The sequence below is a fragment of the Impatiens glandulifera genome, chromosome 7, assembly GCF_907164915.1.
Source record: "Impatiens glandulifera chromosome 7, dImpGla2.1, whole genome shotgun sequence".
Lineage (NCBI taxonomy): Eukaryota > Viridiplantae > Streptophyta > Magnoliopsida > Ericales > Balsaminaceae > Impatiens > Impatiens glandulifera.
Window position 1 is genome coordinate 49,498,408 of NC_061868.1, and position 16,118 is coordinate 49,514,525.

At 31.7% G+C, this 16,118-nt stretch overlaps 3 protein-coding genes and 1 non-coding gene across 4 annotated transcripts; 1 reads left to right on the forward strand and 3 right to left on the reverse strand.

The window, feature by feature from the left end:
- The first annotated feature begins 404 nt into the window (after positions 1 to 404).
- TRNAE-CUC lies at positions 405 to 477 on the forward strand. The gene has a single exon. It is a non-coding gene; the product is annotated as a tRNA-Glu (tRNA).
- Positions 478 to 535: 58 nt separating this feature from the next.
- On the reverse strand, positions 536 to 3,031 carry LOC124910830 (monocopper oxidase-like protein SKU5). The gene is made up of 5 exons (XM_047451514.1): positions 2,712 to 3,031; positions 2,514 to 2,623; positions 1,251 to 2,423; positions 890 to 1,168; positions 536 to 800 (listed from the first exon to the last, which is right to left on the reverse strand). Exons 1-5 carry the CDS (start codon positions 2,853 to 2,855, stop codon positions 695 to 697), a joined length of 1,812 nt encoding a protein of 603 aa, XP_047307470.1. The 5' UTR covers positions 2,856 to 3,031; the 3' UTR covers positions 536 to 694.
- A 2,182-nt stretch (positions 3,032 to 5,213) lies between these two features.
- LOC124910144 (acid beta-fructofuranosidase 2, vacuolar-like) lies at positions 5,214 to 6,853 on the reverse strand. The gene is made up of 4 exons (XM_047450759.1): positions 6,006 to 6,853; positions 5,765 to 5,923; positions 5,431 to 5,672; positions 5,214 to 5,340 (listed from the first exon to the last, which is right to left on the reverse strand). The coding sequence occupies exons 1-4, from the start codon at positions 6,798 to 6,800 to the stop codon at positions 5,214 to 5,216; spliced, it is 1,323 nt and encodes a 440-aa protein (XP_047306715.1). The 5' UTR covers positions 6,801 to 6,853.
- A 2,956-nt stretch (positions 6,854 to 9,809) lies between these two features.
- Positions 9,810 to 12,191, reverse strand: LOC124945982 (3-oxoacyl-[acyl-carrier-protein] synthase 3 A, chloroplastic-like). The gene is made up of 8 exons (XM_047486525.1): positions 11,673 to 12,191; positions 11,453 to 11,601; positions 11,232 to 11,368; positions 11,033 to 11,138; positions 10,837 to 10,955; positions 10,709 to 10,773; positions 10,398 to 10,626; positions 9,810 to 10,305 (listed from the first exon to the last, which is right to left on the reverse strand). The coding sequence occupies exons 1-8, from the start codon at positions 11,852 to 11,854 to the stop codon at positions 10,084 to 10,086; spliced, it is 1,209 nt and encodes a 402-aa protein (XP_047342481.1). The 5' UTR covers positions 11,855 to 12,191; the 3' UTR covers positions 9,810 to 10,083.
- Positions 12,192 to 16,118: the final 3,927 nt, after the last annotated feature.

Consider the following 16,118-nt stretch of genomic DNA (forward strand, 5'->3'; position numbering starts at 1 on the left):
TTGTAGTGTATTGTAGAAAATTTATTTTCATATATATCTTTACATTGAGTTAAATGAGATTAAACTATATCAAAGAAAAACATATTAACTTTCTATTTCTCTATATTTTTACAATAAATATCCAGATTATTTTTAAAAACAATTATCTTTTTTTCTGTATAAACATACGACAAATTATCTTAAACTGTGATCAGCTGGATTCATTTTCAGAATTAAAATTTAAATAAATATTTGGCTCAATATTAATTAACCTTTTTAAACATAACATAAAAAATCATAAAATATAATATAAACATCAACGTTAAAAAGCTTCATAGTTCATAATGCACTACCTAATGCGAATGAAAACAAATATAATTATAATGTTTTCTATATAATATATATTATTAAAAGTAATATCAAAATCCGTTGTAGTCTAGTTGGTCAGGATATTCGGCTCTCACCCGAAAGACCCGGGTTCGATTCCCGGCAACGGAATAATTTTTCCATTTTTATTGACGAAAAGTAATTTCTGTTTTGTTATTCAAAGTTAAGTTATATATACCTACAATTACATAAAAAATAAAAGATGTTTACAAAAAATCATATAGTCTTGAATCAAAGAATGGTAACTATTGACAAATTAAAACACCCCATTGTGCAAGAAAGATATAGAAAAGTCATACATCAACAAACAAACTAAAAAACATTACTATTAATGAATATTCATTAAGCTACAATATATGATCATTCCAATAATAATCCATAACGCCTGCAATCCACCGCCAAATGTAGCAATTGCTGATGAGATATCTTGTGGCCTAAACAACAACAAAAGAATAATCAATTCGAAATTTATGTAACATAGAACAAAACTTCAACTATATATTCTAAAGAAAAAAACACTTACTTTTGAAGTTTCGAAAGAGCACCACAAAATAAAGCATTATCCGGAATAGCCAACTCCGTTTTGTTAGTAATTTCCGGGTTAACCACACGAATGTAAGTTTCCTGCCCAAGATACCAAGAATCGAGATTTTCCGATCTCAAATTCCAAACTCCAACATTATCCAACGAAACTAATATCGCCGTCCACGCCCCCGGAAAAACTTGTGCTGTCGATCGAGCAATTCCATCCCATTTATTATAAGTCCCCCTACTGTTCTCAGTCCATTCTCCAAAATCCATCCTGAAAAAAAAACAACAAAATTAAATACTTACATCAAAGTTGAAATATTAAAGAGAGAATCTTTTCTGTTATTAATTCATACCCAACAACAAAGAAAGCATAACCGTTGATATGATAGCTTTGCATCTTAGTATCATTGTTTTGCAATATGATCTCCATGAATCCTCTATAAGTACCATTTATTACCGACGTTTCCATAACCGCGGCTCCGGTGAGTGGCTTCGTCGGAAAATCAAGCTTATAAACACCCTTCAATTTATACTGATCAGCAAGTCTAATCGGGGTGGTGGGATTCACAAACGAAATCCCACTCAAAGTTGTCCTACGTTTCCCGTTAATCATCACCGGCGGTTTGTTCTTCAAAACGTAAACTTCAGTGACGTTTATAGAACCATACCTAAACGAACCTTGAGGATTCGGTCGTGCCCCACTAGCAGTCACATTCCATCTGATCGTCCGCGCCTGATTCATCGAAAACGTTTTATCAAATTCATCGTTTGGTGGGTCGGGAAGGGGTCCTGAAGCAGGTTTAGGCTCGGGATTGGATTTGGATTTGGATTTAGAATTGGACGTGTAATGCAAGATCGCAACACCAGTAACCCTTTTCCATTCGGTTTCGTTCACGAAACGCGCGCTCGCAACGATGTAGTAATCGCTGGTCCCGTTCTGATCCATGGTTACTAAAAACGAATAAGATTGACCCACATGAATGTCTAAGTTTGTGTAATTCTGTTGAACAGTGTATGAACCCTCTGTTTCAGCTAAAAGAAGATTATGATTCTGAATTCTGAAGTTCAAACTTGTCGAAATCCCAACATTGTGAACACGAACCCGATAAGTTTTCCCTGGTTGAACGTTTATCGTTTCGTGATCAATTCCATCAGGAACCAATGTTGTGTTATATCTATAAGGACCTTTTCCATTGATAAGAACACCATCTGGCATACCCAAATCTTTTCCTCCATTAAGAGTCTTTCTTAAAGCCGTATGATTCTGAATGTACCAATCACCAATTAGAACAACGATATCATCGTAAGGTGTATCGAAAGGAATAGGAATAATCGGTCTGTTGTTAACGATAAACCCGCCAAAACCGCCTGAAGCTCTCTGAAAATTGGTGGATGGAAAGTAAAAGAAACTACCAACTTGATCCTTAACCTGGAATTGATAAGTCCAGTTCCATTTAGAAGGAATTGGACAGTTTGTACCAAGAACACCATCTTGCCAAGAGCTCTTACGTTGCTGAATCCCGTTCCTAATCATTCAAATGAGAATTAAAGATCAACCCAAATATCCAATTCATGTTCTAAAAACAGCAAACAAACAAATTTATCCAAATTAGTACCATGTAATTAGCAGACCCTCGTCCAACTTGTTTTTGACGTTAACAATAACATTGTTATTAGTGGTAACATTAATCACCGGTCCTGGGAAATGGCCATTAACAGCAATAACCTGTATATTGTTCAAAATCAACAGATCTGATACTAAAGATTCAAAATTTATTATATCAACTGAATAATTGATCAAAGTTAAATTATACCTGTTGTGGGACACCCAACGGGGAAGCTGTAATGTAGGAGACGATGAAGTTGTAGCTGACGACTGGATCTTCAGCAAAACAGAGTCCCAATAGGAGTGAAACGGTGGTGATGAACAAAGGCGTGATAAAGCTTGGGAAAGCCATTAATGAAACACTCTAAATAGGTAGAAATTGTATAATTATAAGCAGGGAAACAAAAGATCGAGTCTTTTTTTACATTATTTGAAATAGAATAGCTTGAGAGAACGAAGGAGGAAGACGAGAAAGAAGTAGAACAAAGCAGAGGAGAGGGGGATTATGGGTTTATAGGGAGAGTGGGAACCTGTAAAGTCTATTCCTTCTACTAATGGGGGGTTGCTTTAGCTGTTATTGTTTGTTTAGTTGTTTTAAGTTAAGTATTTGACGGTGAATGTTTTTTATATATTAAAAATATATATATTTATATCACATTTTTACCTATTTGAGTTATTATTTTAATTATTTTCGGATGAACTATTTAGTTAGAGATACTAAAACACACTAGGAAGAGATACTTAGATTATTATCGAAGAGATACGAATAGAGATAATAATATAACATACTAAGATTATGACACCAATTTATATAACATTCGGTCTCTTAACATCTAAACCGATACATAATCATAACCAATAGAGAATTTGGTCGGTCCATTAAAAAAGCTAAAATATTCAACTTTATTTAAAGATACATAGTTGAATTTTTAATGATCGTAGTCGTCAAATTCGTATATTTCATAACTCTATTGTTATGACATTTTTCCGTGATTTGTTATGAAAAGACAGTGGAGTCTATCAGGTTAGTTCGATGCTACTCATATTGGTAGTGTACTGATCCATTAAGAAAATGTCACATGTAAAAAAAATAAAAATTAACAAATGAGAAAAATGATACTTTATTTTTATGTATATAGATGTCACTTGAGTGAAATACATACCCTTCCTCTATGGGTATCATCGAATTAACCGAGTCTATCCAGAGTTAATTATTCTTTAAGGATCTACGAAATTGGTAATTTGTTGATACCGTATTTGTATTATTTTTATATTTTTTTACCCTTTTTTTTTTCTCATGTTATTTTTACGAAATTAAAAAAGTAATAATATAAAAAAGGTTTAATTCTCACTTATTTATTGTTTTATGTATGGGAATGGGAGTGACTGGGAAACCAATAAAATGAATGCTCAGTACATGAACATAAATACATAATGGAGCTGAAAACTAAAGACAACGGTACTATAAGAAAGACAATTGTGGAAAGGTGGGGCTATTTTTAGTAATAATGAAACCAAACGCGCGTACATGGAAAAAAGGGTAGAGAGAGAAAATGCGGTGGTGGAGGAGAGAGAGATATTGAAGGATGCCAGCTAATGTCCAGTTCACAATATCACATTTATTAAATAAAATAATAATAATAAATACAAATATTCCGGCCAGCCCAGTACGCTACCATTGCCCATTGCTTTTTGTATTATTAATTTTTTATTATTATTAAAACTAATTATATTCTTCTTATAATTCATTGCATTTTGAATTTTATTTATTGGGTTGATGATACTTTAAAAACAAGTTTATTATTGTTTGAGACTCTTCTATTCTTTTTAAATAGTTGTTTGTAAGTATTGAAATTGTATTTTATAATAATTTCTTTAACTTGTACAAGGTTTTTTTAAGTATTGTATATAGGTAAATGTGTCAGTGAAATAACATATGTCAAAAGAACATAATTTTGGGTCAAGGTAAGAGAAACAAATATTATATTTTTAATAAAGATTGATCAGATCCTTTGATAGCGCCACATGATTGCCAGCAAATTAACTTTTTATCCAAGTTTGCTTAATTTAATTAATTAATTAATTGGGACCCAAACACCGTCATCTCCGCCGTCTACTTTCTCATTAATTTGTTCTTCACATTATTACTTATAATAATTATGCCTGAACTAATTAATTAAGTAAAATTAATCCATGCATTTCATAATAAATAAACTAGTAATTAAAATTAATGGGAAATGACAATAAAAAGGTTTATGATCCTTTAAAACAAAAATGGGCTATTTTCTCGTTCGGTCAATTAATTAGTCTCGCATTCGAATCATTTGATAGAGTCGCGCATCCAACTTAATAACCACCACCAACAAATATTTGGTTTGGTATAGTTAGAAATTTAGACGAGAATAAGAAGCTAAACTATATGAAATAAAAAGAAAAGAGCGATGATATGACAAATAAAAATAAGAAACTTAAAAGATTTGCGGGCAAACGAGAGGAGGATGAGGTGGGGATAACGGAGGAATCCATTTGCCAAACGTTCAGCGAGAATGAAACATTGGAATCGGTTGCATTGTTGAACAAGAAGATCTGAGCATTGTCGTATAATGCTCTTGTCGGATATACCCTTGATGTTATGCATGTTCTTCCCCCTTGACCAAATCCTTCTACTATCGAATGGTCCACCTAAATGCATGCAAATATTTCGCGTCAATTATCGCGATCGATTAGAAACAAAAACAAAAAATATTACCAAGATTCTCATGGTTAATTTCTCGCCCTTAAGAACGGGAACAATGCTTCCATATATTGGCTTCAGCACATCCCTTGCCTCCGAAGACCTGGTGATCCAAAATGAAAAATGTTTGTTTAAATATATAACATGTAAATTATATATAGAATATATTAAACATGTAATTAGCTAGTTAGACCTTGTTAGGTCAGTGCAAAAAAAGGTGTTGAGATCGCCATTGCTTGATTTGGAAATGTAAAAGTAAAGGGAGGTGTACTCAAACAAGTCCTTATCAGCCGACACCATTATACCAAATGGCCCCAATGCACCTCGTTTGGATGATCCTCCTCCAATCCCTTGACAGCTGTCAGAAGGCTCAGTTTCCACATTTGCCCTCTTCACAGATTCTTCATCTAACTCTAACTCCACTACAATATCCAACTGCATGCAATATGCATGCATGGTTTTATTATAATTATTACAAATTAAGTTTCATTTATTATTATTTAAATTAAAGATATTAATATTTGAACCTGGGATGCGTCGTCGACTTTAAGTGGCACGGCGCAACCCGGTTCTAAATCATGGTTAAATTCCCAACTTTTAGACCTCAACTTCTCAATTTCTTCAACCGGCCATTGTAACAAGTTGCTCCCGGTTTTCTTATCGTACAATACCGTTCGAGGGACAGCCTGTCACACAATATTTGTTCATTTTCTATCGAATAATAGTACCATAGTCATGAGTTACAAATAATATATTCGCAAATTAAACCTGAAGAGACGCCCAACCCTTCTTAATGTCGGCTCCTACGCTATCGCTCTCGGGAATCCATCCCCATAATACCCTCCTCTTTTTGTCGTCGTCGAAAAAAGTTTTTGACGCGTAGAACAACCCATAATCGTACCTAAGTCCAATCCCAACGTCAATTTTAGGATCATCCGGGGTCCATTTTCCACTATCGTCGTAGGAACCAAGGGCATAATAGTCATTTCTATCATCGTCAAGGCTAGTCTTGACCACATGCTTTACATCGTCTCCGTTTTCGGACGTATCCAACCCGACTTTCTTAGTTTTGGAAACCGGATAAAAGTCCACGCATTCCCACATACCCGTGCCCGACACCCCATGGAGCATCTGGCCTAGTAGCTCGAACGTTTTGAAATCTTCGGTATCGTATAATAAGGCAATACCCGTTCGATTATGCTTCGACCCGATTGAGATCCGCCACTTGCCTTGGGGAGTAAGCCATGCGGTTGTCGGGTCACGAAAATCGTGGTCACGGACACCTTGAGGGGGTTCAATAACCGGGTTACCGGGGTACTTGACCCAATCGATGAGGAGGGGATCTGACAGGTTGGCGGGGTAGGCTAGATTTTGGACCTGCACGAAATCATCGGTGGCTCCGGTGTAGAGAACGACCAAACGGCCGTCGGGGAGTTTAGTGGTGGAGCCGGTCCAGACACCGTTGCTGTCGTACCATTGGTCGGGGTACATAGCCGTTGGAAGGTGAATCCAGTGGATCAAATCGGTGGATGCCGCGTGTCCCCAAACGATGTTGCCCCACATTGCACTCTCTGGATTGTATTGATAAAAAAGATGGTACCATCCTTTGTAGTAAAGTGGGCCTTAAACAAACATATAATATTTATTGAGAATAGGATTAATTAATTACTAAACATATATATGTTTCTTACCGTTGGGGTCTGCCGTAGTGGAAAATGAGCGATTATATCATGAATAGCCGGACATCACCAATAAGAGGAAACACATTAAAAAGGAAGAAAAAAATGTTAATTAAGAAGAAATTTAAACTATATTTATTAGCTATAACTATTAAAGTATATTAATTCATAAATTAATTTTTTTTTCAAGGAATAACTTTTATTTGTAGCATATTTTGGAACACGATTGATATTGAGCGAATGATTCTTGAGTCAATCGTTGATTGTTGAGATGTTTGGATAAAACCACGAACTCGGTTAGTGAATTCATTGATTTTCTTGAGCATCTTTGAGCTCGTTAACGCTAATTTTTATGTTATGTTTGTTCGTGCATTTTTGCTTATTTTTTACTGTTTTTCTAAAATTATTAATTTTGTTGTGTTTTGAATATATTTCATAATACAGTGCACATTTATATTATTGTGTTATTATGTTTAAACTAATTTTCAAAATTATTATTATTATTTTTTATAGCTACTTGCCAGTCTAAGTCTAGTCTACCCTCAAAGAATAAGTAAATTAAAAAAATGGGGTAAAACTGATTTTTCTTCTAAGCCATAAAGAGTGTATTTTCCACCCTTAAATAATGTAGGAAAAGAAAAATAGGAAAAAATTATATTTTAAAAACCTTTAAAACTACCTAACGGGTTTTGAGCCATTCTAATAACAACTAATTAATTAAATCTTTATTAAAGGATCGATAAACTGCCCGGTTACTTGATATATATTTGTGAAGGATAATTAGTTTTAAAAAAAAAATACCGTTCATCCAGTTCTTATTGGGTTGAAAATGGAAGGCCGTCCGTTGCCAAGCCAACGTATGTTTGGTCCACGAATTCTTCTGCGACGTTTCAGCACCCAATGGGATGCCATATGACTTTTTTGAAACGCCTTCCGCCACCCCAGGTGCCACGACATTATTTATTTGGGGGTCGGGCTTTGTGAATCTCGGGTCCCTTCCCACCAGAGTAGCCAGGGCCACGATCCCAACAAAGATGAACAGAGTTGAGAACAGGATTGTGGCCTTGGCACGTGTGTCGGAGTCCTGCACCTGATCGCCGGTGTCGGTGGTGTCGGAAAGGGGATTGTAATGGTGGGTGATGATGAGGGACTCATCCTCGGGGCTGGACGAGGAGCGAAATGGGTTTGAGATTCCCATAGTAATTGTTTGTTTGTTTGTTTTGGAAGGAACTAATTAACGAAGTGATTAATTAAGAACATATTTATATATATTATTATTAGGGAATGTAGTTTAGATTTAGATTTAGATCATCAACAGAGAGCAAATGTTGGTCATAACAACTTTTCAAACAACCACTACCACAAACTTCTATTAACTAAACTAAACACTATATTTAATTACTACTTAATATCTAAATTATATATATTATTTTTTTAAAATTAATTTTATATATAATTTCTCATTTAAATTAAATTCGAATTCACTAATTACTTTAATATATATAATTTTCAAATATATATATATGGAAAGTTAGCAATAACTTAAATATCATAATTTTCCCTAAAACTTAAATTGTTTTAAATTAAGAATAACCAATATTGACATTGTACCCTCTTAGAAATTATATTAATTTGTCATTGACTTATCTTATTTTTCTTTAATTGAAAACAAAATTCAAACCGATAAATAATTAAGAAAAATGATAAACTTAACAAAAGTAAATTTACGAATCAACATGGCATGACATGTGGATAGGAGAGAGAAAATTTTCAAAATGTTCCGAAATGTTTATTTCAGGTCCCGAAACAGCTTCATAATGTCCTGAAACGGTCATTTCGGGTCCCCAAACAGCAATTTCAGGACAAAAAAAAAATCTTCCCGAAATGAGCGCTTTCGAGACATGGGGACAACCTGACAGACACGTCAGCAGGGGCGGAGCCAGGATTTAAAATTTACCCGGGCTAAAAATATTTTCTTTTAAAAACTCCCAACTCGAATTAAGTTTTTTTTTTTTTTCAATTTACTTATTTATTTTTTAAAATATCTGATATAATTGATTCCTTCCATATACTCACCCCGTAAAAATAATTATGTATGACTACATTCATCCACCGGGCTGAATTCTTAATTTTAACCAAAAAAAATCTTTCAGCATTGCCAATATTTTATTAATATATAATAAATTATATAAAAGCCCTCGGGCTATAGTCCAGGTGAAGTTATACATGGCTCCGCCCTTGCACGTCGGATTCGTGGACCTGTTTTTGTTGAATTTGTCGTTGAGTTTATCATTCCTCAATAATTAAATAGTGTTTCTGCAGGACCAATAAAACAAGTTAAAAGAAATATTATATTATTATCTTATATTAAAAAATATATATATATTTTTTAGTTGACAAATGTATAAAGTTTTAAATAATATATATTTATTAAAAAATGACAATAATACATATAAATTATTTAAAAAAATAATATAAATATTTTATTGTTATTTTTCAAATAATTAATCTGGTTGTGTTTCGAGTGTATTTTATGACTTTTTGAAAACTCGTGTTTCATTTATAACAGACAGAATAAATATTTTTCAAAAATAAAATAACAAAGAAAATAAATTATATTATTGAAAGTTATGTTATAAAAAATGTATTAACTCATTTAATAATTTAGTTGTTGAGTAGTTAAATTTTAAATAATAATTGTTATTACTGAATTTTTTTGTGGCATAGTGATTAAAAAAATAACTAAGGGTACAAAAAAAGACATGTTTGTGGATAAATTTGATACCCTCACCCAAATTCATGAATAAATTTGATATTCAACTAGTTTTAAAAACTATATTTTCTTAACATCAGTTGGGATTTGGGAGACAACAAAACAGGCAAAACATGGTCATATCACAATTCACCTTTAGTTACAATCCATGTTTTATTCCATTTGCAGAGTTTAATGTTATAGACTGACACTTCAGCCTAATATTGTTCCAATTTGATAGATGGATCATACATAAGCCAAAATTGATAACAGAAAAATTAACATCTTTACTAAATATATGATTGATGCAAAATGTCTGAAATGGTGAAACAAGATCTATCAAACTCAAACACTAAAAAGATAAAAAGTATTTGATTTTCTTTCTTCCCTCCTCCATAATCATCTCAATCATCATTCATCCCCATCTTACAATAGCCGAACCCCATGTTAAACCAGCCCCGAACCCCGAAGCTGCAATGGTTTGGCCCTGTCGAACCTTCCCACTCCGAACAGCTTCATCCAGAGCCAACGGAATTGATGCAGCACTCGTATTTCCATAGTTTGCTAAGTTCGAAATCACCCTTTCTGCTGGTATTTCTAATCTAGTTGCAACCGAATCAATAATCCTCTGATTTGCCTGTTTCATCAATATCACCAAATCAAAATCTTTCAATTCTTTTATTTTTATTTTCTGTTCTATAAAATTTCATAATCACATTTTGTTGATACCTGGTGAAGCAGCAACCAATCAATGTTAGAAGATGTTAGACCTGCCTTTCCAAGAGCAGACTCGATTGACTGTGGCACGGATTTAACTGCAAATCTAAACACTTCCTTACCATTCATCTGGATGGCCGAATAAGATGATGGTCTTCTTCGTCGGAGGAACCCTAAGGCCGAACCATTACTGCCTAAACCATCATCTACTTCATTTTGTTTCATTTTTGCATTCAAGTTCCTGCAATCAATGAAAGAAAGATATGATACATAGTTTGCCTCCCCCAAAGATTTACTTATAAAAAGCTAAAAGTAAAGAAAACCTTTGCCCTTCGCCATCGCTATGCAAGTCAAATGAATATAAACCATCCTCATCGCTACTGCAAGACTGCAAAATGAAGTTATTAGGCGAAACCTAGGAAATGAAAGAAAAACAAACACGCAATTGTACCTGAACTAGAACAGCACCAGCAGCATCTCCAAAAAGAATACAAGTCCCTCTATCGTTCCAATCCACAATTCGCGAAAGAGAATCAGCCCCAACAACGAGAACATTATTAAAGCCACTTCCTGAAAAATTCTACTTATTTCAGAACATTATCATCTCATGGCAGTGAAAATCAACAACAGAAAAGCATTTCAATTACCTCGAATATAACTTGCAGCCGTAACAAGACCAAGAATGAATCCGCTACAAGCAGCTGTAATGTCAAACGCAAGTGGATTCTTCTTACAGCCTAGTGCCTTCTGAATCTACATGATTCCAACAATTAATTAAGCCACAAATGTGATCAGACTTTCCAGATTCTTAGAAATGAGAGACAACATTACATTACATTACATTACCTGAGGGGCACCACCAAACAGATCCTCAGGGGTTGAAGTACATAGTATAATCAGATCGATATCATCAGGATCAGTCTCTGCCATCAAGAGGGCTTTCTTTGCTGCCTCAACAGCTAAATCAGTCAAACTCTCCTGTCCTGTAAACATGGTATCAAACACAAACAGTTCAGATTGAAGAAACTCTAAATGATTTCTGAACCAAGTAAATAATAATAGCTTACCAGACAGAATTCGCCTTTTACGGATCCCTGTGCGTACAGATATCCATTCATCTGAAGTATCAATGAATTTGGAAAGATCATCGTTAGAAACCTCAAGTTTTGGGACTGCAGAGCCACATCCAACAAGTTTGCAGCCTTTACTGACTATCCTGTTATAACAATTCACTCCAAAATCATCAATGGATACAATGATATGCATACTGCACAAGAAGAAACTTACTTTGGGAGTCGAGATTCTGAAGGAGACAGACCAGAACCCAGTTCAATGGTGCTGGAGCATACTACTCTTTTGGTGAATACTTGGGCAGAAATTAAATCAGATCGATATATGCTAATAGAAGGATAAATCTGCTTCCTCAAACTGGGGACTGCTGGGGAAAACAACCCAGATGCATTTGCCATGTTTGTGGAATGACAAAGAAACGCGGGCAAAAAGGGTGCTGAGATCACTTAATCTTTATCGATGAAAGACGAAAATGAGAGAAATTGACTGAACCCATTAAGGGTTTTTGGTGTGGGGATTGAAAGATCAATACTAGCTAGCTACATGCAATAGAAAGATAATGTAATAATAAGAGGGTTATTGCGCGGAGAAACCGAAGTCGAAGGAGGAGATACAGAGAGGACGATTAGGCCAAACCAGTATTGAAAACTTCAATTTTTAATTTATTTATTTTTACAGATGGGTAGTTCACAGCTTCCCCCATATCACAGACACAGACTACTCCACTTCATCTTCTAACTAGTTTTATCGAGATTTATAAGATTGCTTCTTCTTTTTTTCAATCTATAGAATCCTTTTTTTAACATAAAATGTTTATATGGAATTGAAATGTTTTGTAATATAAATTTCAAATTAAAAAATAATTTTTTTTTTTTTTAATTAAGTAGAACTAGTATATCCTCCATGCGGGCATATTTTAATTTCTTAAACCAAATCTTATTGCTTATGGGTTAATTAATTAACTATTTATATCCTTAAAACCACTCACAAATCCATTCATGTAAAATATGTGGTGGTATTAATAACAACCTTCTCTTCTTGAAAATTAGGTTAATTTGTTTAATACATTGTTTATTAAACATAAAATGAGTTTAAAAAATAAAAGTAAGTCTCAAAATATTAATCTTTTAGGACAATTTTTTATTTAACAAAATATGATCTCATTATTTTTATTCTATCTATCTTTAAGAACATATTAATCATAATTTTACTTATATTATACTTTTAAAAAGTTCATATAAAAAGTTAAAGATTTCATAAAACAGGGATTTGTGTAATATAAAGTTATCAAAATCTGTTATTTATTTAAGACATTTTTTTTCTCTCTTTTTTTTTATTGAGGTAATGGGTATTATTTTTTAATAAAAGTTAGGACAAATGTCTTATCATCACTATGTCCATTTCAACCAAGATAAAATAAAATTAAAATAGAATTTAAGAAGACTTATTATTTATAAGTTAAAGAAATTTTAAAAGATTGATTTACAAGATTAATTAGGCAGTAATAAACTAAAAAGGATTCAAAATTGCAGTGGATAAAATTAAAGGAAGAACATAGTTAAGATCACTCATTCTATTTATATAAACTACGAGGAAGATAAACTGAACGAAAATTTCGGCGAAAGCAAGTTCACAAATTTGACGTGGTCTTCACATCCTAAAACACACAATTTGAGTCCCGAATCACTCATTTCGGACCAATTTTTTTTTTTTTTTTGTCCTGAAATGACTGTTTCAGGACATTTTTAATGTTATCTCTCCTATCCATGTACATTTCATAACATTTTTAATTCGTAGACTTGTTTTCTTTAAAAAAAGTATTTTTTTTTTTTTAGTTTATCATTTTTCATAAACTATATATGTGAATAACTATTTAGAGAGATGTGATTGAACATTTGTTTTGCTCCTAAAAGGGTTAATTGACTTAATTGGGCAAAGTTTTATCCTAATTCATTTTACTATTTTGTAGTTTATTACAATTTATAATTCTTATCTAAATTATATTCATTTTGACCAATTGTAGTGATTATTTACTATATTTTTAGTAAACAATATATGAATGAATATTTCATTCAACATAAAAATAGAAGGGTTTATTGAAATAAACTTGATTTATTTAAAAAAATATTGAGTGGAGTAAGAAAATGTATATTTTTTTAGTAAAATTAAATTAAAAAAGTATTAATATATAACAATAAAAGAAATTTTATTTATAAAATAATGAGTATTTTAGTTTTTTTTTAATAAATTAAGTGACGTTATTAATGAAAAATAAATAAAATAATGTTTAATTATTATTAAAAAAATAAAAAATAACTTAGCAACCTTTAACAAAAATCCACAACCTCTCGTACAACTATGAATTCAAGCAAGGTAAAGCAAGCCAGAAATCATTTGAAAAATATCAAGCATATAAAAACTGGTAATAATCTTCCAACAATCTCAATCTATATAACCCATTTCTTCAAAATAATAAATAACTCAAGTCAAGAAAGCCATCTCTTAATTTAATGCTAACATACCACCAACACGTCCTATTTTAATAGATTATTTGAAAGAAAATAAGTCTCATTTTCTAAAATATCTTGAATGAAATGAAGATTACTTTTTAAAACAGCGCACATAATTATATTAATATATTATTATGCTCTTTTACAAATTAAATAATTAATATTATATTAAAAATAATGATAAGCTTGCCGAATGCATAAGTGCTTGTTTGATTGGGAGAAGTGGATAGGTGGCAACTTTGAATAAACTGCTTTAGAAATTTGAAAGGATACATTGAATCAAACAAGCCTTTATCAAATAAGCTAAATCAAACTGACCTAGATGGAACAGAGTTTGGAGTTGAAAGGGATTAAAAATTAACACATGGAAATAGAATTGCAGAGAGCGCGTGTAGAGAGAAATTTTATATGAGATTAATTTTATTTATTAATCACTCAATATATTTAATTTAGTTTGTTTCGTTTTGATTGGGTATTGGATTTTATTTTTTTGGTTTATCTGAGTTTTAGATAAAATATTTTTTAATTAAATTTAAAAATAAAATAAAAATAAATTTAATAAAATCTCAGCACTCTAAATAGAAAGGATAGAAAGAGGATAGGAAAAATATTAAATAAAGAATATTTTAATAAATAAAACGAGAGTGATGTAATATAAGAAATAAAAGAAGAAGAAAGTATTAGATTTGGATAAAATTTAAAAAAAAAACATTAACAAGCTCCTTGATAAGAATAAGAGAAAGTAAATTTGGTGTGGATAGTATTTTTAGTCCTTTGTATAATACTATTTCTTTTATTATTATTATTTTTTAATGAAGGAGAATTAGCATGATACCACAATCATACCTTTAACTTAAACTCAAAACATTTTCAGATGAAATCAAACGTATAATACTATTAGTATTAATTAGGTAATATTCAGATAATATGGTAGTTACTTGAAAAGTTTGAATTAATGGGTCTCATATGTCATTCCTATATATTTAGGTTACTATCCTAATTATTTTATAATAGACAATTTGGTCAAAGAGAAATTGTTGAACATTCAATTATTATAGTCGTCCGACGTGCATATAATTCATATTATTATTATTATTATTATTATGATGTTTTCTAAAATTTGATTTTTACAAAATTGGTGTAGTCTACCGGAGAGTTAATAGTTTCTCTTGAGTATCTATGAACTCGATAATCTATTGGGTAATATTAATAAAGACAATTTGAAACGTCCCCGCAGTAACCGAATTGTCTCATTTGGGGCGGTTTTTCCCTAGTTTGACCGATAGTTGACTAGGGATGGAAAGATGATGATATATATGTCTCACGTCCCAATCTTACATTGATTCTGTCTCCGAACACTAAAAACACGATTAAATATACAAAATCACAAATATATTTATTTATTAATTATCTTTTATAAAAATTTAAGTTTATTTCTTTATAATAATATAAATTTGTAATATATTATAATATATTATATACTAGAAAATTTGTTTATATAATTTTTTTTATAGAGGATATGGTATAAACAGTGTTCACGGGGATTTCTTAAAATTGAACGGGACAATGATGTTAGAAAAAAACATCTCCAAAGTAAAATAAGACGGGGATGATAAATGCATTTTTCTTCTGTGTTTAAACGACTATTTTCATTTTTAGTATACATGTGTATCATTTAAAAAAAAAATTGATTTAACTAATTAATAATAATTTATTTGCATAAACTAACTTATTTATAATGTAACTTATTCATGACATAACTTAGGTCAAAACAAGAGTTAGCTTCTTTTTATTTGTATTTGACAAAAAAAAAAAATAAAAAAAAAATTGAGCACAATAAAATATTATATATTTCACACATATTACCAAAAACAAATCTAATTACAAAGTTTTCTTTCTTGCACTTTTTTATTTTTACTTTTAATAATACAAACAATTTTATTTTATGAAATTTTAATTATAAGGTAGTTTTGTGACATTATAATATAAAAAAAAAAAGACAAAATGTTTGTCCGAAAAAAGAAATGGTATGAAGTATAAATGCAATTAAAAACCCCCAATCGCACCTTCCTGTGCGTATTCCTCACGCAACCTCTCACCCTTCTACTATAGTGCGCACATAAGAAAGAAGCCTCTCATCTGATTACACTTC